Genomic DNA, 23,067 nt, shown 5'->3' with positions numbered 1-23,067 from the left:
CAGAGAACTAATCAGTAGTACATCCTACTCTTCAAAATACAATATTTGAACTATTCCATTTTTTGCACACCTTTTTGAAATACACCATGATTCTGAACTAGATAACCTGGGAAAAAGATAAAAAAAATACTGATTTGTCCTCATTCCCATAGACTAAGGGCTTGTCTACGCAGTGGGGTAATGTGCTCTATAGCAGTATGGTTGCTAAAGTGCACTAACATACTGTGCATTAATTGGGCCATGTAGATCCTGCTGGTGCTCTAACACAGTGCTGTTTGAAACAGTACTATGTTACGGTGCACTAGGGAACCTTTAGTGCACAACAGGAGGGTCTGCGTGGACCAATTAATGCACAACATGTTAGAGCATTTTAGAGAACACATTTCTGTAAAGTACATTATCTCATGGCATAGACAAACCCTGGGTTACACTATATTTAAGACAGAAGAGCACTTTATATAGATTTTCATACTAAAGAGGGCATTTTCCTTAAAGTCTCATTGACATATGGAGTAGCTTAATAGTTGGTTCAGGAAATCATAGAGCTAACCTACAGTGAATCAGTGTGCCCTAGATAACAACATTTCCGGCTACACCAGCAAAGAAGTAGGTGGTGTTCCTTATAGAAAATGAATCAGTCAGACACTTGGGTTTTGTGCTGCATCTCCTGAAACAGGGCAGCAAGAGAGGGCAGTGTGGGGCCACATATGCCAGTCCAAAGCAGCTTAAAGGATTGGCTTCCAGACTGTTATGACCCACCAAAGCCGCCCGTAGGGATTGAGGTGGACGCCAAAATCTTACCATTCCTTCTCATCATCCTAAAATGTCTTGATTTAGAAACAAATAGAAGGCTGTATTTCTGCTTGTTCAGAGAAAGCTGGAAATGACAGATTTGTCTGGAGTTTCACAGTCTTTGAATTGTTCAGGACACTTATATAATATCATGTGAAGAACAGCATGGGTACACAAAGAACTAGAATAACACGAGGCTTTCTCCATGCAGGTAAGACACATTGTTTTGTTTACATATTCAGCAGCAGAGGGCAGCAAATTTAACCAAAAGGACATGGTGCAAGTGGTACAACTATAGCTAACATGGTTATAAGTTTTTTGTAGCTATCATAGTGAGTTTGCTGGATGCTGTTCTCTGCCTCTTTTCAAGTATTGAACAGAGCTTTGGCCACATGACTCCAACTGACTATAATGGGAATCATTTGTCTGAAAAGTCTTGTCAGGGCTTTGAAAATGTACATCTTAAACTACATCCTGCATTTCATGTGTTAGAATCATATAAGGCCAATTGCTTTCACCTGGCTGTCAGTACCCTCTCTGCTGAACAGACCTTTTTTTCTTTGTTCTTCTCACTATGATTCTTAGAAAGGCAAATCTATTCTGACACAAGAAAATAAATGTTGGCTTTATCTACTAACCTAGGTTTGAATAGATCCAGGGGCATGTAAATCCTAGAAGGGTGCTATTCCCTTTATGACATGCTAGTTAACACAGACAACATTCCTGTACTTTACTCATTCAATACATTTTTAATTACTTATAGCAGGTTGAGAATTTCTCCCACAATGCATAAAGTTTTAGGAAGAATCTTTATTCTTATGTCCTTTATAAAGAGTATTCAGCAAAACACTCTATTAGTGTATTTAAAACATAGGAAAAATTACTGGACAATATGGACTGCATTTTCAGAAGTGGCTTCTATATTTTCACTTGGAATCTTGCCTGGGTGACTTTGATCTATATAAACATGCATTTACAGGCACAAACCTCTTGTATATGTGAAAAGTGTGTAGTTAAATGGCTCCTGACCCAATTTCCTTGGATGGATGGAACCACATTCTGTAGATGGATATTCAGAGGCAAGGTTAAGGTCTCTTTGGAAATTTGGCCAGTTTGTTTATCATGACTTTGTCTTAATTTGCCCCTTCTATTCTTGGTCCCTAAAAGGAATCTCTCTTTCTACTTGTTTTCTTATGGCTGTTTTGGCTCCAGGTCCAATACAGGTTGGTTAGTTCTTGCGTCTTTATGACAACAAAGCATCTCTTTAATGTGCTAGAGAGTTGAATTTCTAATTTCAGCTTAAAGGAATTAAAAATAACATTCCTGGCTGACACAAAGGGCCATTCCAGTTCAAACACTGATTTTATGTGTTGCAATTACAAGCTTGTAAAGTCAGAGCCAAACAAATCTGCATGCTGCAGGTTAAAAAACAGCCCCAAATTTCTCAGCACAGGAACAAAAAAGTTGACTACTCCTTGCTGTTACTGCTAAAGGACATATAGTAATACTTTTGTATTTCTGCCCTTATTAAGATTAATTGGTTCTTCTGCATATGAAGTTAATGTGAATTTGCATTTAAAACAACTGCAAGATTAGGCCCAGTGTAAAAAAGTTCAGACCTGAAATTGATATAACATGAAATTATCAAACTTTGGTATTGATTGCCCTTCTATAACGTGCATTAAATACCTACTAAAAATCTACCACTTGTCACATAAAATTTTTTTATAAGCACCTTTTTTGTAGGACCACCAAAAACTTTGTTTGCTTTATTGCAGATGTAGACTAATACAGTTTTCTTAGAACTAGCATAACATGAGTGATGCTGGTGTACAAATAAGCAAAGAACATCACCTTTAGTTCCATTAGAAACCTGGGAAAATATATTTGCCAAATGCAAAAAAATGAATTTGGTAGAGGACAAATTTTTAAGTTTATAAGAGTAAAATAAATCCAAAGTATTAAATAGTAATTAACTATCTTATTTTAAATTTGTAAGTGATAATTCTACGTACTTATTAGGCTACTGAATCAGATACTACCTTACCTGATACTTACCACCGTCTCTGCTGGAAGACTATTCCATAGCCTAATACATCTCACTGTCAAGATACTTTTCCTAAAATTCAGTCTAAATTTTATTTTTCTTAATTTCATTCTGTTGTTCCTAGTTATACTCTCCAAAGCAGCATCCTAAATAATTCCTCTTCCTCCTCCTGGTTTATACTCTTCAATATTGGTAGACATCCTCAATAGTCTCTTACCAAGCTATGCATATTCAGTCATTTTATCTTTACTCATAAGCCAATCCGCTCCAGTCCCTGATCATTTTTGTTGCTGTTCTCTGGACTCCCTCAGCTTTGTCAATATCTTTCTTCTATGTGCCTAGAATTGAAAGCAACATGCCAAGTATGTCACACTAGAGTCACACAGAATGAACCTATTACCTCCCTCTTTGGTGACGTGAGGCTGCTGCACATATGATGCTGCAACCTTAAATTGCATTGGCCTTTTTTGTGTCTATAGCACATAACAAATCAGACATGATTTTGCAATCTATCACTCATAAATCTTTTTCAGCATTCCTGTTTCCCAGGCTGCTCCCTATTATTCAGTACATGACCTCTGAATTATTAATCTGCAGACATATTAGTTTGCATTTTTCCAAGATGAATCTCATTTTGTTATTTTCTTCTTATGTTTCTAATCTCTCTAGGTCTCTTTGGAATGGTCACAATTTAGTATCATCTGAGAATTTCACTAGCATTCTGTTCACTTCCTCTTCTAGATTACTGAGGAAGATGTTGAATAATACTGACCCTAACATAGATTTTAGCAGACTGTTCTACTCTTTCTTAACTTGATACACTGCCATGTATCATCTTCGTTGTCTAGTCTTTTAGCCAGTTTTCAATTGAATTTGCCATGTAAGATTTAATGAATACAGTATACAATGCTTTATACGATATATTTAGATTTAATTATTGCATACTGCCTTTCTTTCATCCATTAACATTTTAATTCTGCCAGAAAAGCAATATATTACTTCATGTAACTTAACTTTTATAATCAACAGCAGTTACTATCTGGAAATTTCTAAACTGATGATGTGCCGATAGCCTAGCACTGTGTTAATGGATTTAGAAGTTGCTCAAAAGGAAGCCATTTTAGGGGCAGCACACTATATTTTGCATAAATTCCTCATTACCATTTTGAAAACTGAAATACATAGCATTGAAACATTCCCCTCCCCTGAATTTATTAATACTGTAGTTCCACTTTCCCACTTTGAGAACACTTGCTGTGCAAAGAGATGATTGTCTGTAACTACATCAGCCATGTCTGATCTTGCAACCTTTTGGAGTAGTTCACTGACTGCAAAGAGTCTGTACCAGTGAGTTAGGATTACTTGCGGAAGAAGAGGTTGCAGGATTCGGCCCCAAGTCCTCCCCATCCAATCAGAAAACAAGAAAGCTCTTCTACTGGAAAAGCTTATTTTATTTGCTTAAGAAATTTCCAGCAATGGTCAAATATTTGTAGCCAAAAAAATCACAACTTATTTCATCATATCTCTTTATTAAAGTTGAAAAATTATATTATTACATTCCTCAGCATTGCAGGTCAGTATGAAATTACTCTTGTTGTTTATTTTTCATATCACAAAGTCAAAATGTATTAGAGATGTGTGTCCTCACATGAAATAGCTCTGTAATTTTCAAAAAGCCAGTTTTTACCTTCAGCCTGCCACCTCTCACTTGCTGAAGATGGTTTGCAATTGAAATGGTTAGTAAATGACCCAATCTGTAATACAGCCACTGTGATAGAAAAATCACTCAGCAAAAACAGAATTACTTTTTCACAGCACTGTCTATAAATTCAGCTAGAGGATAAACTACCAATTCTCATAAGTCAGAGAGATTTTGGTAAATCATTAGAACTATTAGTTCAGTCAGTTTAAATGGCCTGTGCTGAAAAGTGAAATTTCCCTTTGAAAGAAAGTCCCAGTTCTGTAAGACCCCTATTTCCTAGAATCGCACAGCTTGCTATAGAAGCTAGTTAACCGGACCGACATTATTATATAAACCATAGAAAAATATGGTGAAACAGAGCCATCAGTGCAATTATTTAACATACTGTTGACATACTATATATGCCACCATCCATGCATGCAATACATTTATTTTTAGATTAATAAAATGAGCCCTCTGAAGTTATGTATAATAATACTAATATAATACTGATATTATAATATTGTAATACTATGTATAATAATTACATTAACTCCCCCTTTAAACATGACTCCATCAACCATTCCATCTCGTGGAAAAAAGATAACATGATATGCATCAATCTCCATAAATGATGGGGTATTGGAACCAGGGTACAGTAGAAGAGCTGGTTGCATATGCCTTTTCAGTGAATGGAAACTTAGGTTAGTGATCATTTTGCAAGCATTAGATTTCAGCCTTATTAGACATGCTTATGAGGAATATCACAACTACAGACATATGGCTCAGAAAACAGCAAGAAAATTTTTTTAGTCACAGGTTAGTGTACAGGCAACCAGTGTTCTTGTGATGATACCATTAGGCACATATCCAGAAAACACACTGTAGGATTTTTTTTTCTGAGTGACATACCACCACAGGCATGTGCATAACTCCTATGTTAATCATATGTGTGGATAAAATTATTGTAAACAGGTGACAAAGTGACTGCTGGATATGCATTCAAATTGCAATAAGTAGCTTCCATGAACTTTACATCTAACGTGAAATCTAAAAGGAGTTTAATTTCTCACAGTGATTCTTTGACTTCTTTTTAATACCAAAGAAGCTAAATTGAACAAGTAAATCAAACCAATCCTAAATTATCTACACAACCATCCAGGAGGATCAAGGCAGAATTTACCACGTGAGCTGATCAAACTCCAAATACAAAAATGGATATTCAAGACTAACTAGTTATAATTTGCCGTTAAAATAAGCAAAAATTTAACCCTCACTAAGCCTTTTGTTGTGGGAAAACATTTCAAATACACCTCTTACCGGTCTTTCATGTTCAAGAATTGATGATTTCCCCGGCTCATATTCAAAAATACTTCTTGGTTCAGAACGGAATTTGCGGGTATCTACTTTTCTGTCAGGAGGATCCCAGTCATTTCTAAATAAGAAATATAAACAGTTGAGTGGGATTGTCTTTTCCATCAGCACTGCAGCTCTGTAAAAGGCATATACAGATGTCAGAAGTTACACTGCACCATACAATTTTCATGAACAGAATATTAAGAGAGAGGCATAACCCTCAAGGGAAGGAATTATGAATTAGGCAAACCTTAGCCCCCTTAACTTACTCCATGCGTCTATGCCTGTGTCTGCACTAGCCTTTTTCTTTCCTACTATTGCTAACACTGGTGCAGTTTTACCGGTGATAGCAATAGTGGGGATGCTAGTGTAATGTTTGTTCCACAGTAAATCTGAAATTTATATAGAGGTTTTTATGCATTTGAAAGATACATTAAAAGTAGTAAACATTACTAAATCTCCTTACAATATTATTATAAATATTCATTCAATTATTGATACACATTTCCTACCACTGCTGTTCCATATGTCATAGCAATGGTGGGAGTGGTAATGTAGACAGGACACAGCCAGTATTTTTACCATTGTATTGGGTGTACTAGCTCTGAGCAGGTTGAAATGACACGTGGTTAAAATGCTGGTGGCCATCAGAAGTATTTATTTGATCATACACAAATCCAGTAAAACTTAAAGCAACGTTAATTGTGTAGGTAACGCTAAATGCTTTAGTCACTGGACAAAGCTTTTATAAATACATACTGATTAAATTATATAGTTAGCAAAATGTTTCATGCTTGATAACTTCAGGAACAATATTTAAAGAAAATAGTACAATGGATGCTCTGTATGCTGATCTGTAACTGTATTCTTCTCACTTGTTTGTGTCCAGATACACTGTTCAGCTGGAAGTTTGCTTAATCAAATAAATGATCATTTCAGTTAATCTTTATAAGCTCTTCAGGTCAGGCACCTTGAGTGCAATTCTGGTCCTACTTATTCAATGGCAGTTAACTTCAATAGAACCAAGATTTGATCCATTATCTTCATAACTATAAATTGCCTAGCAGCTTGTTGGTGCTATCCACTAAAATCACTTGTATTCTATTTTAATTAGTTTCTTATATTGCATCTCTCACCATAATATCACAACACTTATTTGGACTACATTTCATTTGTGGTTGTCACCTAGTTGTTATAATGGCAGGAACTTTCATTTCCGGGCAGTTTTTGCCATCACTAGCCTTTCTGTATTTAGGATGACTGCAGCCTACATGTCTTTTTAATTAGAAATGTGGCAAATGGCCCACCAGTAACTCATGGGGGAGAGTCGCTGGTAATTGCTGCATGTGTTCACAGTAAGAACTAGCAAATCCTGGTAAGTTACGTCAGCCTATGTTACATCATATGATGTGACATAGCTTGAAGTGACCTGACACTAAGCAAAGCACATCACGTTTTATCATGTGCTTAAAAAAAAAAAAATCTATACAGTAGCTTTTCTGTTGAAAGTGCACAACACGGGTATGTTTGTAGGAGCAAGTGCTAGGATACAGATATCTCTGCTGTTAGATTGCTGTACTTTTTAAGCAAAGTAAAACCATTTTGTTCACTTACCATAATTTCTTCCCAGCTAAAATATAAAGTTTCAGAGCAGAAAACTGAAATTATGCCTACCACGAATGAATGAGAATACGGAACTGTTCTGTACAGGCCGCATTTTATTCAAAATAACTCAGAGACTTTAATTTTTAAAGACAAAAATGTCATTAAAATTTAGATTCATACTCATTTTACTTCATTTACAATGTTTAGCCCTTAATCCCTTATGTGCTGTGACTTCTTGTGTCTGACTGATAATGTGAAGCATACCATATCTTGCCTCCCAGCTCCAAAGATGTGATGCATGTGGACCCTAAACCTTCTCAGGGGAGGGTTTAAATGCTTTCATTTCATAGACAATTAAAAATATCCTAGTCGCAAGAAAGACTCACTCTTTTAATGCTGGTGCCATGGCTGTCTGGGCATTACAGTGGTCATGAGTACACAAAGCTAAAGATTTCAGAATTCCCCAATCTAGAGAACTTGGTTTTCTTCTGTCAGTCTTGTCATCCAGCAGATTAAAATAGATAAAATGGCTGGAATGGTTTCCTCCAGGCAGAATGAATTGCAGGAGACCTTGGTTCCTGGCTCCTAAAAGGATCTTCACTCTATCTGGCCAGATGGCAGGACTATCACCACAACTCCAGAATTTGGGTAGAGGTAAGCAGTTCTTCATTTCTGTATGGCATGCTAACAAAAGCCTACACTGTAATCATTAGTACAGGTTCTTACCTTGCCCTGACCAACCAGACCATGGCAACAGCCATCAAGCTTAAACTTGGGAAAAACTAAGGCCCTAAGGTACAGAAGACAGACAGGAATGCAAAAGTAATTTATTTTCACCTGATATAAGACATTTCTTAAAAGAGAAATCAAACCAATTAAACTTGGGTTCAAGTGCTTAGTCCTGAGTGGTTCATTTGAGCTGTTAGAATCATTATTATATGATCTTAGCATATTAGATTATTATGAGATTAAAATACATTACATTCCACTCCTTGCTCACATTAATTTATTTTACTCTATCAGTTATCTTTTGGAATGAATTTATATACAGATATTTTGAAAAGCTACAATGATAGGATCAATTGGCTGAATGTTCAAAAGCTCTTAATTTTCTTTTCCTAAAATACATTCTATAGATTACTAAGAGATTTTTTGTTTGATTGCCATTTTTCAAATTCAGTGTCTGATAAAGTTTATTATTCATTGCTTAGCATTCCTTTTATAGATTTAAAAGACATTTCCTGCTATCAACGAGACAGAATGGGCCAAATTCTGCTCTCATCTATATGGTGCATCCAAGATACTGGAAGCTGCATCAATAACTTGGAGTAGAATTTGGCCCATTTTGTTTTCTTAAAACGCATTGCTGTTAATATTTAGAAACAGTTAATGTAAAACTGGATTTTGAACTAGTACCTGTACATTTTTAGGGTCTGCATGTATGAAAATAAAAAGTTTGCTCCAGCTCTGGAACTTGTAATTGCAATAAACAGTATGGCACTTTTCATTTAATCTGATCTCCTTTGACTAAAGGGATAGGGGATTCTTTCCTGAACTAACAGGATTTAGCTCTTGGCAGGCTGAGTATTAATTCCAACACTAGGATTTGTGCTACTGCAGCAAGAGAGGCAGGAAAATGGGGAGAAAATGCCCAAGTCTCTTCAATCACAAACCCTTCTTCTCCTTCAAAAGAAGAGACAGGGAAGTGGGAGGAGGATATGGAATTTTCCTCATCATGTCTCCAAAGATGTGCCACACAAACATCTCAGATGGGGCTGGTCCAATTACTGTACTGTGTTACAATTTTGCTTGCAATTTGCAAAATCACTTACATCCTGCTCTCTGCTAGGAGGTTTCATAAAAGGGCTTTCTATATGTTTATAGAGCTTGGGTCTACAGATTTGGGTTCCCACAGCTTGTGCTATGGGGCTTAAAAATAGCCCTGTAGACATTTGGGCTTGGGCTGGAGCTCTGAGTTCCACCCATCTCACCTGGTTTCAGAACCCACCCTCTAGCCTGAATGGGAACATCTACACAGCTATTTTTAGTGCTGCAATGTAAGCCTGGTGAGCCAGAGTCCATAGACCCAGGCTCTTAGACTTGCCACCACTGGTGATTTTTTGGAGGGCAGATGTACCCAAGATCTCAAACTACTTTTATGCATCAGCACAAAGTCATAGGGAGAAATGGTCATTGCAGCCTGGATCATTCTGAAATACAGGAGGCAGGATAGTCCCATGGAAAAGAGTGGATGTTCAATATGCTTTACAAGGTATCATTGGCATGAGACTTCCTAGGCTCCTTAAGTACCAGTGCCAGGCAAGACAGCTTCAAGTACAATGCCCACACTGAATCAATAACATCATTTAATATCTGAATGCCCATTGAGTTTTCATAAGAAAACTTGTTTTCATAAGAACATAAGAATGACCATACTGGGTCAGACCAATGGTCCATCTAGTCCAGTGACCTGCCTTCTGACAGTGGCCAATGCCAGGTGCTTCACACGGAATGAACAGAAAGCAGCAGTTTATCAAATGATCTATGCCCTGTTGTCCAGTCCCAGCTTCTGGCAGTCAGAGGTTTAGAGCATGGGGCTGTGTCCATGATCATCATGGCTAATAGCCACTGATGAATCTATCCTCCATGAATTTATCTAATTCTTTTTTGAACCCTGTTATAGTTTTGGCCTTCACAACATCCCCTGGCACCAAGTTCCACAGGTTGACTGGGCGTTGTGTGAAGAAATATTTCGTTATGTTTGTTTTAAAGCTACTGTCCATTAATTTCATTGGGTGACCCCTGGTTCTTGTGTTGTGTGAAGGGGTAAATAACACTTCCTTATTCAATTTTTTAATACCATTAATGATTTCATAGACCTCTATCATATACCTCCTTAGTTATCTCTTTTCTAAGATGAACAGTTCTAGTCATTTAATCTCTCCTCATATAAAAGCAGTTCCATACCCCTAATAATTTTTGTTGCCCTTCTCTGTACTATTTCAATTCTAATACATCTTTTTTGAGATAGGCAACCAGATCTGCTAACTGTATTAAAGGTGTGGGCGTACCATGGATTTATAGTGACATTATGATATTTTCTGTCTTATTGGTTCCTAACATTATTAGCTTTTTTGACTGCTGCTGCACATTGAACAGAAGTTTTCAGAGAACTATCCACAATGAATCCAAGATCTCTTTCCTGAGTGATAACAGGTAATTTAGACTCCATCATTTTGTATGTATAGTTGGGATTATGTTTTCCCAATATTTCCCAGTATTACTTTGCATTTATCAACACTGAATTTCATCTGCAATATTTTTGCCCAGTCACCTAGTTTTGAGATCCCTTTCTAATTCTTCACAGTCACAGTCCACTGTTTGGTCTTAACTATATATATTTATTTTGTATCATCTGCAAACTTTGACACCTCTAGAGCATTTTTTAAAAACCAGCATTACATTAGCTATCCGCTAGTCATCTGGTACAGAGGCAATATGTAAACTATCACAGTTAGCAGTTCTGCAATTTCATATTTGATTTCCTTCAGAACTCTTGGATGACTAACATCTGGACTGATGACTTATTACAGTTTAATTTATCAATTTTTTCCAAAACCTCTTCTCTTGACACCTCAGTCTGGGCCAGTTCCTCAAATGTGTTACCTAAAAAGAATGGCTTAAGTGTGGGAATATAAAAATAGGCAATATTTAATCATCTCCCTTCATGTGATGTAATTGAATGGGACTCTCTTTCATTTGACTATTTTTCTTCAATTCCTGCCTGTATTTTATCAACTTCTATCCAGTCCTCTCTAGTAGGATACAGAATATGCCCTTTAATAAATCCCCTCCTAAGAGTGTGTCTGTTTGATTCATGTGATCCTCCACACCAGTCAGCTTTCTCCCAGCTATCTACAATCTTTTTAATTTTACATGCCAATAATCTGGTTTCATTTTGGTTTAGGTGGAGCCCATCTTTCCAGTACAGGCTGCTCCTTTCCAAAAAGGTTCCACAGTTCCTAATAAATCCAAATCTCTTCTCCAAACACCGTCATCTCATCCACATATTGAAACCCCGCAGTTCTTCTGCCTGTCTAACCGGCTCTGCAGGTGGAACTGGAAACGTTTCAGAGAATGCTACCATGGAGGTCCTGGACTTTAATCTCTTACCTAGTAGACTAAACTTGGCTTCCAGGACCTCTATCCTCCTTTTCCTATGTCATTGGTACCTACATGTACTACGACCACCGGCACCTACCCTGCACTACATATGTCTTTCTATATATCTCAAGAAGACTGTAACCTTCACATCTGCCAGGCAATTCACCATGCAGTTCTCCCAGTGATCACAAACCCAACTCTCTCATGCTACTTCTACATTCATTAATTTTATTAGTTGATTATAATGTTGTATTTACTATAGACTGTTTCCCCCTCCCAGTAAATCTGCTTACTTTTCGGATGTAGACCTCTCTCTTGGACGAAGTGGTGGGACTGGAGGTGGTACATGTGGAGGAGGTATCGGGGAAGAGACCTTAAAGGCATCAGTGCCATTGTCAGAAATGCTTTTAGACAATGGTCTGTATGTCTGTGTCTTTGCAGCAGGGTGTGACTGAGTGGGAAGGGATGGGCTGTAACTACCTAAAATAAAACAGAACACAGAAACAACCAAAATGCATCTCAGTAAAATACCAAACATTCATTTAACAAATCTGGGACATCAAAACCTTGTAAGTTTTAGAAACACATTGGTGAGTATTGTGTGCATTTTCAAATAATTATTATAGATCTATATATGGCCCCTCTTCCCTGCCTCACCCCACAAAGGCTCAGGACATTTCATGGGAATTAAACACAAGCTGGGGGGAGATAATGTCTGAGGTGCAGCTCATGGCAATTAACTGCAACCTCTTATTAGTCCCCCAGAACTGTCCTGCCCTCAGCTGTTATTGGTGTCATAGGCTGAGAAGGAAAAAGAAATAGACACACCTTTTTCATTCTTTTTAATGAATGTTCTTTTGGTTTGTATGTAAGAGCATCTCTACGTAATTAGATCTGTGGACAATTACCCAGACAAATTTCTTGATTAAGCTCTCAAGAGTCCATTTGGGTCACGAATCTTGGATATACACACATGTTCTTGATAACACACAAAATATCAGCATGGGAGCCCCATTGAAGGCAATATGAAAATTTAAAGAACTCTTAAAAGTGCTTTTTGCATAATACACAATACTTTGTATTGTACATTCATTCACATGATAAGGAGTTTTTGTTCTAGTAAAATATCACTGCAGTATGATTTCTTTCTTCTGAAAGATTTGAAATTTATACATCTGCCATAGGAATAATATTTTACTTTTTTAGTGCTAAATAATGTCAATTCAGTATGAAAAATTAAGATCACAAAATAGAAGCATCATAACTAGGTTTTCTTAATGTAGTATAATCTAAAAATATGGCAATTGTATACAACATAGTGCACAATGTTTATCTTCACCTGTATATGTAATTACACTTAACACTTTCATACTGCACTTTACTCTTTAGTTTAATATTCAAGAGTCAAACTATACACTATCATTAGTGAAAATAAATATAATTTAGTCAGAGATTACAACATTGCAGTATATCCCATCTGCATTGAGAGGACCACATCTGCAGTACATGTCTGATTAATTCTGTAGTAAGAAATAAACCAAAATGAGGCTTTGCCACATTTGGTGAATGAAGACACAAACGGAGATCAAAAAGAAAGATGACATTTGATGACAACGATGACAAACTTAATAAGAGCAGGCCTGAGTGGTTAGCTACCATTGCTGCTCACTGACACTAACAAAAGATTCATTAGAAGTGAGGGAATAACTCCTACCAGTATTATATGCATATGCAGCATTATATATGTCTGTGCCGTCATCTATAAAGAGAAATATATATGTTACAGTAGTGCATTAGCTGTCAGTATTTCATAACAAGCAGCTTTGTCTTTGCAAATACAAACAGAAGATTAGTAGGCAATCAGCTCTCAGCCCTCATGTACATGTTTTCTGGAATTTATCTTTGCCCTTTACACTTATCATGGGCTATTTTTATCATCCTATTCTGAGTGGCATATTGTTGCCATGATACCCAGATTGCAGAGTTAGTGGTTCACGCCAAATTATGAGTTATACTCATTCTTTTCTATTCAACCCTCATCTCCTCCCAGCCATTCCCTCTCCTGTCTTTTCCCCCTTATTAGAGGATAGTAACCTATCATTCCTACTATGAAAATCAACTTCTTACATCTAGCAATGTTGTCCAGTGGCTAGAGCAGGGGACGGGAGACCTCATTTTGGTGTTTTTCCATTCTTGATTCTGCCATTGATGTCATGTATGACCATAAGCAAATCAACCTAGCTACATCAATTTTCCCATCAGTAAAACTGGAATAATATCAACTCCCTCCCTCACTGAGGTATAATGAAACATAATTATTGTCGTAAAGTGCCTTGACATCCTTGGATGAAAGGGAGAATAAGCAAAAATATGATTATCAGTAAGACTAATAATATGTCAGAGGTTCCTTTCCTTCAAAAAATAATTTATTTACAAATTAATAGGAGGAGAGAGGAAAATAAGTAGGGGCAGCGTATTTCCTCATTCAGTAGGCTTCATTGTCCTAGCACACAGGGGCTCTGTAACAGAAGGTAGCAATGACCACCCTGCACCCAAGCCAAATCCTGGTCACTCAGACTGAAGATGGGTACAAGTAAAGTTTCTTGCTACTCAGAACATCTCCCTGACCTCTTGTGCTGTACATGATCAGATATAGGCTTTTATCCTTTATTTTTTGTTAGTAATAAAAATAAGTCCATCAGAAAAGTATGTAGCCTTTTGCTGGAAAAACACTTCTGCTGTAATAACATTTATCACATCAACTTAGCTTGGAGAAATTCCCATAAGCTTTATTATGATCAGCGAGCAAGCCACCAGAATGCAGGGAAAGTGCATTTCTTAATGTCACTAAGAGTTATGTAACAAACAGAAAAATGTATACTTACCAGGCTTGTGAACCATATGGATTTGCTTGAACATTGTCTTATACCAATCCTTTGGCCGGTCAACTGTCTGAATAAAATACAGTTTACAACAATTAGCTAAAGAAACAAAAAGATCAGTGGTGACACATTACAGCAAATTCATCCCAGCTGTAATTCCACTGACTTGTAAAGAGATTCTGTAGGGATGAATTTGGCCCATTGTGGTCAGTTCCTTATTGACCCCTCACATAAACACTTGTTCATTCACTGTACAGCTGCAAGGTTTCCTATGAATCTTTGACTCAGCCCTAAATATCTTTCAGAGTTTGGAATCTGCTCTTGGATACAAAGACAGTATTTAAGAATATAGGAATTGCCATACAGGATCAGTGGTCCATCTATTTAATGCCCTGCCTCTGACAGTGGCCAGTACCACATGCTTTTATAGGTAAGATCCTACCAAATTCACAACCGTGAAAAACGCATCATGGACCGTGAAATCTGGTCTCCCCTGTGCAATCTGGTCTTTTGTGAACGTCTGCCTTATCCTATAAAGATTTCACCGGTGTTTCTCAGAGTGGGGGTCCTGACCCAAAAGGGGATGACAGGGGGGTTGCGAGGTTTTTGTAGGGGTATTGCAGCATTGCCACCCTTTTGCGCTGCCTTTAGAGCTGGGTGGCCAGAGAGTGATGGCTGCTGGCCAGGTGCCCAGCTCTGAAGGCAGCGCTCTGCGAGCAGCAGTGCAGAAGTAAGGGTGGCAATACTATATTATGCCATCCTTACTTCTGCTATGCTGCTGGGGACGGCGCTGCCTTTGGAGCTGGGCTACCGACCAGCAGCCACTACTCTCTGGCAGCCCAGTTTTAAAGGCAGCGGAGCCACCACTAGTATCACAGAAGTAAAGGTGGCAATATCGTGACCCCCCCTACAATAACCTTGTGAACCCCCCCACCACAAACCCCTTTTAGGTCAGGACCCCTACAGTTACAAAACTGTGAAATTTCAGATTTAAATATCTGAAATAATGAAATTTGCAATTTTTAAAATCCTATGACCACAAAATTAACCAAAATGTATGATGAATTTGTTAGGGCTCTATTTATAGGAAAGTGCAAGAAACCTAACAGTAGGCAATTACCTGCCCACAGGAAACATTTCTTCCTAACTCCAGGCAGTTAGTGATGAACATGAAATTATCTTAAAATAAAATTGCTATTGAATGCAGCTGTAGAAATTTTCATTACCTGTATAAATGTCTTTTTTTAATGCTACTAGGAATTTGACCTTCATGACATCTTGTGGCAATGAGTTCCATATGTTACTATTTTTACATAATGCATAATTGTTTCCTTTTATCAGTTTTACATTTGTTGCCTTTTAATTTGATTGAATTTCGCCTGGTCCTTGTATCAGGAGAAAGGATAAGCAGGAGCATTCAATTTACCTTCTGAATACTACTCATTATTTGGTACACCTCTGTGACGTTTCCTCTGGAAACTGAATAGTCCCAATGTTTTCAATCTTTTTTCTTATGGAAATTTCTCCAGGCCTCTAACTATTTTCACCACCCATCTTTGAACCCCTTCTATTTCTGCAATATCTTTTTTGAGATAGGATGACCAGAACTGAAACAGTTTTGTGGGTGAGGAGAGATCACTGATTTATATAATAGCAAAAAAATATTTTCAAGATTATTTTCTATCCTGTTCTTTTTATATCCTAGCATTTTGTTTGCTTTTGGTGACCATTGCTGAGCAGTGAGCAGAGCTTTTTATTCTGATGTCCGCAATGAAGCCCACATTGTTAGATGAGTGGTGATAATCAATGTAGAGCCTCACAATATATACAAAAAGTTAAATATATACCTTGCAATGCGCATTGCTTTGCATTTGCCATTGTTGAATTTTATCTGCTATCACGGTACCCATTCACATTCACCTGCTGAAGTTCCCAGGGGCGGCTCCAGGCACTAGCACCCCAAGCGTGTGCCTGGGGCGGCAAGCCACAGGGAGCGCTCTGCTGGTCACCGCGAGGGCAGCAGGCAGGTTGCCTTTGGCGGCATGCCTGCGGAGGGTCCACTGGTCCTGCGGCTTCGGCGGACCTCCCGCAGGCTGCCGGCGAATTCGCGGGACCGGGGACCTCCTGCAGGCAAGCCGCCAAAGGCAGCCTGCCTGCCGTGCTTGGGGCGGCAAAATGCCTAGAGCTGCCCCTGGAAGTATCCCAAAGTCTTCTCTAGTCCAAATTAACCTAAAGAATTTGGACATCTGAATATTTATCACCTCACTGTTCACCATGTTTTCTAAGTCACTAATAAATATTTTAAACAGCAGTTTGCTTATCTATGTTAAAAGAGGCACTTTTTTTGTTGTTTTAAATGCTCCTTGCTACAGTCATTACCTTATATTTAACTCTTCTATTTTGTTAACCCCTAAAACTGCACTTTGAGGAGCTATCATTGTAATAACTGGACAGAAACTGCTCCCTATCAAAAAACTTGTCTGCAAGACTTTTTGTGAAAAAAATATTAGGTCTCACAAAATTGCTAATTTATGGCATAAAATACTACTGTATATAATAGGCCAAATCAACCTCTCCAGTTTTTGATCTGGAGATGAAAAGAGCAAACACTCAACTGAAATGGCCAGAAATCCGTTGGAGGGAAAGGAGTTGACCCTAAGCTGCAGTAACTTCTGCCCTACCTCTGAGTGTAGGGAGTTTATCTGGCCTGAGATTTGGGCTGGTTGGTTTGCATGGAGTGGAGATGCTCAAGGAAAAGCTGCTCGGTGTGCCATTATCCTCCCTCCAATCCCCATCTGCAAACTCACAGAGATTAATTCTGATCTTCTTAACATTAATTTCCAAGAGTTGGTTGTGTCTCTGTACTTGCAAGACTGTGGGGAGGGATAATTGAGCTTGATTTATGAAGAGGCCATTGGATCCATGCTACCAATGTCTCCCTGCTTGTGATGGGCCAGAAATGATCCTCCAACTGAGTCTGGATGCGTGGTGGTGAAAATCTATGGGAATTAATGCAGAAGTGTCAACATTAATCCTTATGGTTATGTCCTCACAGTCTGCCAGAGAATTAAGGTGCATAGATGTCTCTAGGCCCAATTCCCTTGCTAACAGTCACATCCCCTCCAAATCTATGGAAATCCAATCATGCAGAATACATGTGGAGGCTTTCATGGGGCCAGCGGAGCAGAGGGGTGGGGGGAGGGAAGCATGATATCATTAAGTTTCAGTTCTCCTCTCCTAAACATATTTTTGTACTTGAGCAGTAGTACTTGGGAGACTCTATAATCATCTTCAGTGTTGTTACAATCCATCAGAAAGTGCACAATTAAAGCAGGCATCTATGATTCTCAGTGGAACTTTTTTCATTTTGCCCTACATTCTATTTCACATACAAAGCAACTCATAATTAAACAGTGCTTTGTGTTAAAATGTTTCCTAATTAACAGTGGGTAAAATCCATTAAAAGAAATCAGTTCTAGCTGGAATGTTACATCATCGAAAAAGGAAAATAAATCTGGTCAGACTGCATTTTGTTATTTACACACAAAAGAAAGGCCTCTTTAGTATTCAGAATAATTTTATAGTTAACTGTGAAACAATTATTTTGGATACTGTAGTTAAAAAATATGCAGTCACACTACATTTTAGTGACTTTTTTCTTGGTTAGATCCATAGTAATGGTATTTAAATCTAGCGATGTCTAGTACAGTACTTTAATTTCTGCTTGTGGATACAGTTGATACTGCACATATAATATTTATTACTGTATTTAGGAAAATAGCCTAATTCACTTACTGCTTGATTTAAAAGTTCTGTTTCTTACTGACACAGAATAATTGCATTTTGTGTTTGTAAGTTCTTATTCCCAAATATTGGTATTTTATAGAAGCAGAAGAAACAGATTTCCAACAACATAGCTAATGCTCAAATTTGAGGACATACATAATTAGATTCTTACAGCTCTCTTGTTTTTCTTCATCTTTGTAAAGATTCAAAGGCTTAGCAATAACACAGCATAGATACTATTTTGCGTCCAATCTAGCTGGAAAATTTGAGAACTGGATTAGAATCACAGCTGACAATTTGACTGAAAACTCTTCTGAGACAGAGTTCCAATGTAATCATTTACTTCCAAAGTCCAAGACACTTCAAAGTGCCTGGGGCTATTATACTTATAGTTTGGTTGTATTGCAAGGGTCTGAGTGCCAGACTTTGGCTTACTCCCATGCATCCTGGTTTGGCAGGGGCTGAAATACTATTGAGGCAACAAGCTCAGATGCTGGGAGTAAGGAGAGCTTTGCAATGACTGCTTCCAGTTTGAGAGACAGAAATGTTAAGGATGGATTTTGAAGACAGCTCCAGCCAGCCTCTCTTGGCAGGACAGCACTGAGCTCTGAGGACTAGGGGCATAAAGGAAAAACGGGAGGAGATCATCAGCGCTGCATGCTGCAAAAAGAGTTTGTTTCTAAACCCTCATTTGAGAGCCTTTCTTTGTGCAGCACGGTGTCTCAGTATGCAATAGTTACGTTATTTACAATGAAGTGCAGTGGCTGAGTGGTCAAGGTGCTTGATTACAATCCTGGAGAATGTGGGTTCAAACGCACACTGAACGACCCTCAAGTTCACCCAGCTACAAAATGGATACCTGATCCAAAGGCTTAGAGAGATCAGGTGGGTGAGATAATATCTTTTATTGGACAACTTCTAACCATAGGGTTAAGGAAGTCAAAGACGGTTGGATGCAAGGCTAGTCACATAACTCCCTTGTGTACTGTTAGCTATGGAAACAGATACAGATGTGCATTAAACCATGTCAGCGTGATGAGCCCTCTGTGGCTTGGGACAGACCTTTTTAATGTTATCTGCTACTCTGGAACTCACGTGTACTGCACGCTGCAGGCAGCTGTCTTTTTAATCTGTACAAGAAACTTTGAAACTTTCATTGTATTGCTGAGATGAGCTGAACTGAAACACCCAAGTCCCTCCAACCGAAGACTAAAGGGTGAGCTGGATATTTGGGTGCCCAATGACTCTTGGAAAACAGAGCAACTGCTACTCTCCTGTTTTCCCTTGCTCATCGAAAATGCTGCTGTGGCACTTCTGTATGTTCCTGGATGGTGCTACATTTTTGAGGGATGGGATGGTGCAGCATGTTTGCTGACAACACCATCACCTTTCACTCTCTCACTGCTGGGATATGCTCAGATCTACATATCAGCCTCACTTTGTTTAAAGTGTATGCTCAGATCAAGACCTTGAGAACTGAAACTGGGGGGTGTGAGGGAAGTGGCAACACACACACTCTCTCTCTCTCTCTCTCTCTCTTTTACATGGTATATTCCTAACAGACCATAACTTTTAACTCACTCTGGTCATGAGACTCATTTACATAAGAGTAATATTATAAGCTGCATAAAGTTTTGATGCAGCAGCACAGACCTGAAAAGAAAGCAATCCCAAACTGGAAAAAAAAATCCAAATGGCATACACGAGTTTCAGAGAAAATCTTAAGAGACTGACACTATCCCAGATCTGGAAGTTAAATACACTTTTGGCAGCTTGCCAGCCACATTAAATACACTTGGGGGATTTCAGTTATACTCTTATATAACTAATATCCACCCTACAGAATCAATCTGCTATTCTTAAAAAAGCACAACAAAACAATAACTTCCTATACAAAAGGCAGGGAATGGGAAGCTATAGCTTAGTTCTAATGCGAGTTATTCATTTTTTAAAAGCTTTCTATTGTATAATTTGTATATGACAAAATCAAAGGAAAGGAAAGTAAGAAATGCTAGAGTTTCCTCCCCCCACCTTATTCAACGTATCCCAGTCTTACCACTTATTCTGAAATCTTTCCTATTGCTTTTCTCCATCAATTCCTTTTCCCCTCCCTAATTTTTCATTCCAGTGAAGCAGCTCTTGGCAATTACACAGCCCCATATGTTGGTGTTGGCAGGCAAACTATATCCAACAGCTGCTACATCCTTGCACCTCACAAAGATTTCACCTGCAAGGGCTCTGCTGCTTTCATCCTGGCTCCCACTCTTCTTACTCTTGCCGTCTAGCACAACACCTCTCCTCCGGCCAGGAAGGCCAGTGAGCTGCTCCTTCGTAGACTCACTGCTACTGTCTGGACCAGCCAGAAGGGGCTGCCCTGACAGCAGCATGGAAAGAATGCTTCAGCATAGAAAAAACAAAACCCTTCAGTCTGACATCCTGGGACTGCTCAGTGACTAGTGGCAAGTCATCAAAACTGGACTAATCACAATGAGAGGGTTTCCATGCTGCTCATTTAAATATAATGAAAAAGCATGGAGGGTCAGTGATGCATTTCATTGGGATAGCAGTCAAACAGGTTATTATTGAAACAGGTCTGTTAATTTCAATACAGTAGCCATGGGAAAAAATAGGGACCTGAGGTTTATTTGCTAATGGGAAAAATTATCAAATTTTGTAGGTTTAGAATGAAAAGACAGACTGTAAATGAAATTACAGCATAACACCACAAAGGCCAGGGAAAATAATAGAAACAAGAATGAAACAGCAGTTCTGACTATATATAATTAAAACTAGAACTATGGAGTTGCCCAGTTATGCTTCCTGAAACACACAGTATTATATTCATGAGCCCTCTGATTATACATGCTCTATTCCACATTATATAAGACTGGAAGAATGAAAAACCCATTACCAACAATTAGTTCATTGTCTGAGTTCTCTCTCTGTCACTCTCTCTCTCTTACACACACACAAACACACACACTCCCTGGCATTTCCTACCGTTCTAATTGCTGTTGGGATTCCAGATTCATCTACTGGGCCAATCCCTGCATAATGTGGTGCTCTAATGACTGTGACTTTCTTCTCTTCCTCTGAAGATCTACAGATTGGTATCGTACTGGGAATGGTGCTGCTGCCAACAGACTGACCATACTGTGAGTATGTCTCTGTGGAGTCTGTAAAGATAATGCGACAGAATGTTGTATAACGATAGAATAATCATACTTAGCACTTATAGCACGCTTTACATTTTCAAAGTGCTGGACAAACATTAAAGGAAATTTGATAACCACATACATACAGAATACCTGATAATACTACACGTTAGCCTGAGCAGCTGGGTTAAGTAGGATTTCCACTGCAAAACCTTCTACTTAAGGAGTTACACATATGTGGATTATTTTATTAACCTCTGTGCTGAGCTCAAAATCTCTCAGGTTAAGAGAGACTTAAAGAAAACGTACAACATTTGAAAACTAAATTTGCTTTTCTGCTTTTAAGGTCTGGCTGAGGGAAGAGAGACAAAACACACAGACAAACAAAAGTCTTAACAAAGCTAGTGGAATAGACACTTTTTTTCTGTAAACTAGACTTGCCACTTTGCCATCCATACTACGAACAAGTGCTCTGTGGTAATGTGAACTCTTCTGCTCCCAGAAGCATGGAAGAGTTGAAATCTATTTCTATTCTACGTGTAGTAATGAATTTACTCAAACATTCCACAGAGATTTTCAATACATATGTTGGATCCTGCTTTTATGCTGTGAGAGTGTTACCCAGGAAACTCCCTTTAATGTTACCAGTTGTGGAACTTGGATGAATTATGAGGTCTATTATGTATTTTACAGATTCTTTTCATCCTTACATTTATATTAGTACCTTTATTTAAATAGCTTTATATGATTAATATGCCACGTGCACATCAATAACTCTGCCTCTCCCTGTAGCAGGCATGCCAATGGGCCACCTACATTTATTGAGGTTAAAACTGCAGGCTACTATGTGTTTTTGGTGCGGAGGATAATTTTGCAACTTCCTCCCCAACTCTTCTTTTAATTATTGAAATTAATACTAGCTACTACTACCTACCTCTAAAATTCACAGCAAGTCATTAACAAAAAGACACAATGTTAAGATGCTGGGACATGCCATATGAAGCCGTGTACTGTCATAAGGTGATGTGTTTAGATGTAATCTTGCATACAGAAGAAACATAATAAGATTCTCTAGTCATTCAGGCAACAGATTTCAGTGGCTAATTAGTGGGCAGTTATGACTATCTAAGCATGGTTTGCAACAGCAGGTACTGTACTACCCACGTTTCTGCTGCAAGATGGCTGAAATTAGTCATAAAGCTAGATTTCTGGCACTGTTGGTGGAGACTATGATTTCCCTCCAATGCAATAGGTGTTACAGTCTTTAATGTTTAACTAGAAGAATTGTGATATAACGCAGCAAAGGAGACTGTGATGATTTGCAGCTCTGAGTGTAATGTGAATATTTTCTCTCCCTGTTTATTGGAAGGAATTTGGGTTTAACACAACCTGATGCTAAATTTAGAAAACTTTTGAAATCCGATCTTACGCTCCTTGCAGGGCCCAATCTGCTGGCATCAAAGAGTTTTTGAGTGTACAAGGAATGTGAGATCTAGCCATTGTTTTGTAAGTCACAGAAACTCAGAACCACCCTGAGATAATGCTCATAAATATCATATTCAAAAAGGACTGGGTAGGGACAATTTCCAAAGCATAGTT

At 38.3% G+C, this 23,067-nt stretch overlaps 1 protein-coding gene across 4 annotated transcripts in view; it reads right to left on the bottom strand.

The window, feature by feature from the left end:
- The window catches only part of SORBS2 (sorbin and SH3 domain containing 2), a 248,694-nt gene that overhangs the window by 61,866 nt on the left and 163,761 nt on the right, over positions 1 to 23,067 (bottom strand). For 3 of the 4 annotated variants that reach the window (XM_030563381.1, XM_030563382.1, XM_030563383.1), the window contains 5 exons: positions 21,314 to 21,489; positions 14,531 to 14,597; positions 13,360 to 13,404; positions 11,939 to 12,125; positions 5,841 to 5,955 (listed from right to left, as the gene is read on the bottom strand). In XM_030563381.1, the coding sequence (XP_030419241.1) occupies positions 5,841 to 5,955; positions 11,939 to 12,125; positions 13,360 to 13,404; positions 14,531 to 14,597; positions 21,314 to 21,489 (590 nt within the window). Of the gene's footprint in view, positions 1 to 5,840; positions 5,956 to 11,938; positions 12,126 to 13,359; positions 13,405 to 14,530; positions 14,598 to 20,540; positions 20,643 to 21,313; positions 21,490 to 23,067 lie in introns of those variants that run through there. The other variant, XM_030563384.1, reaches the window with a different exon arrangement.

Source organism: Gopherus evgoodei, chromosome 5, assembly GCF_007399415.2.
Source record: "Gopherus evgoodei ecotype Sinaloan lineage chromosome 5, rGopEvg1_v1.p, whole genome shotgun sequence".
NCBI classification, from domain to species: Eukaryota; Metazoa; Chordata; order Testudines; family Testudinidae; genus Gopherus; species Gopherus evgoodei.
This window is presented reverse-complemented; position numbering and strand designations above follow the sequence as displayed.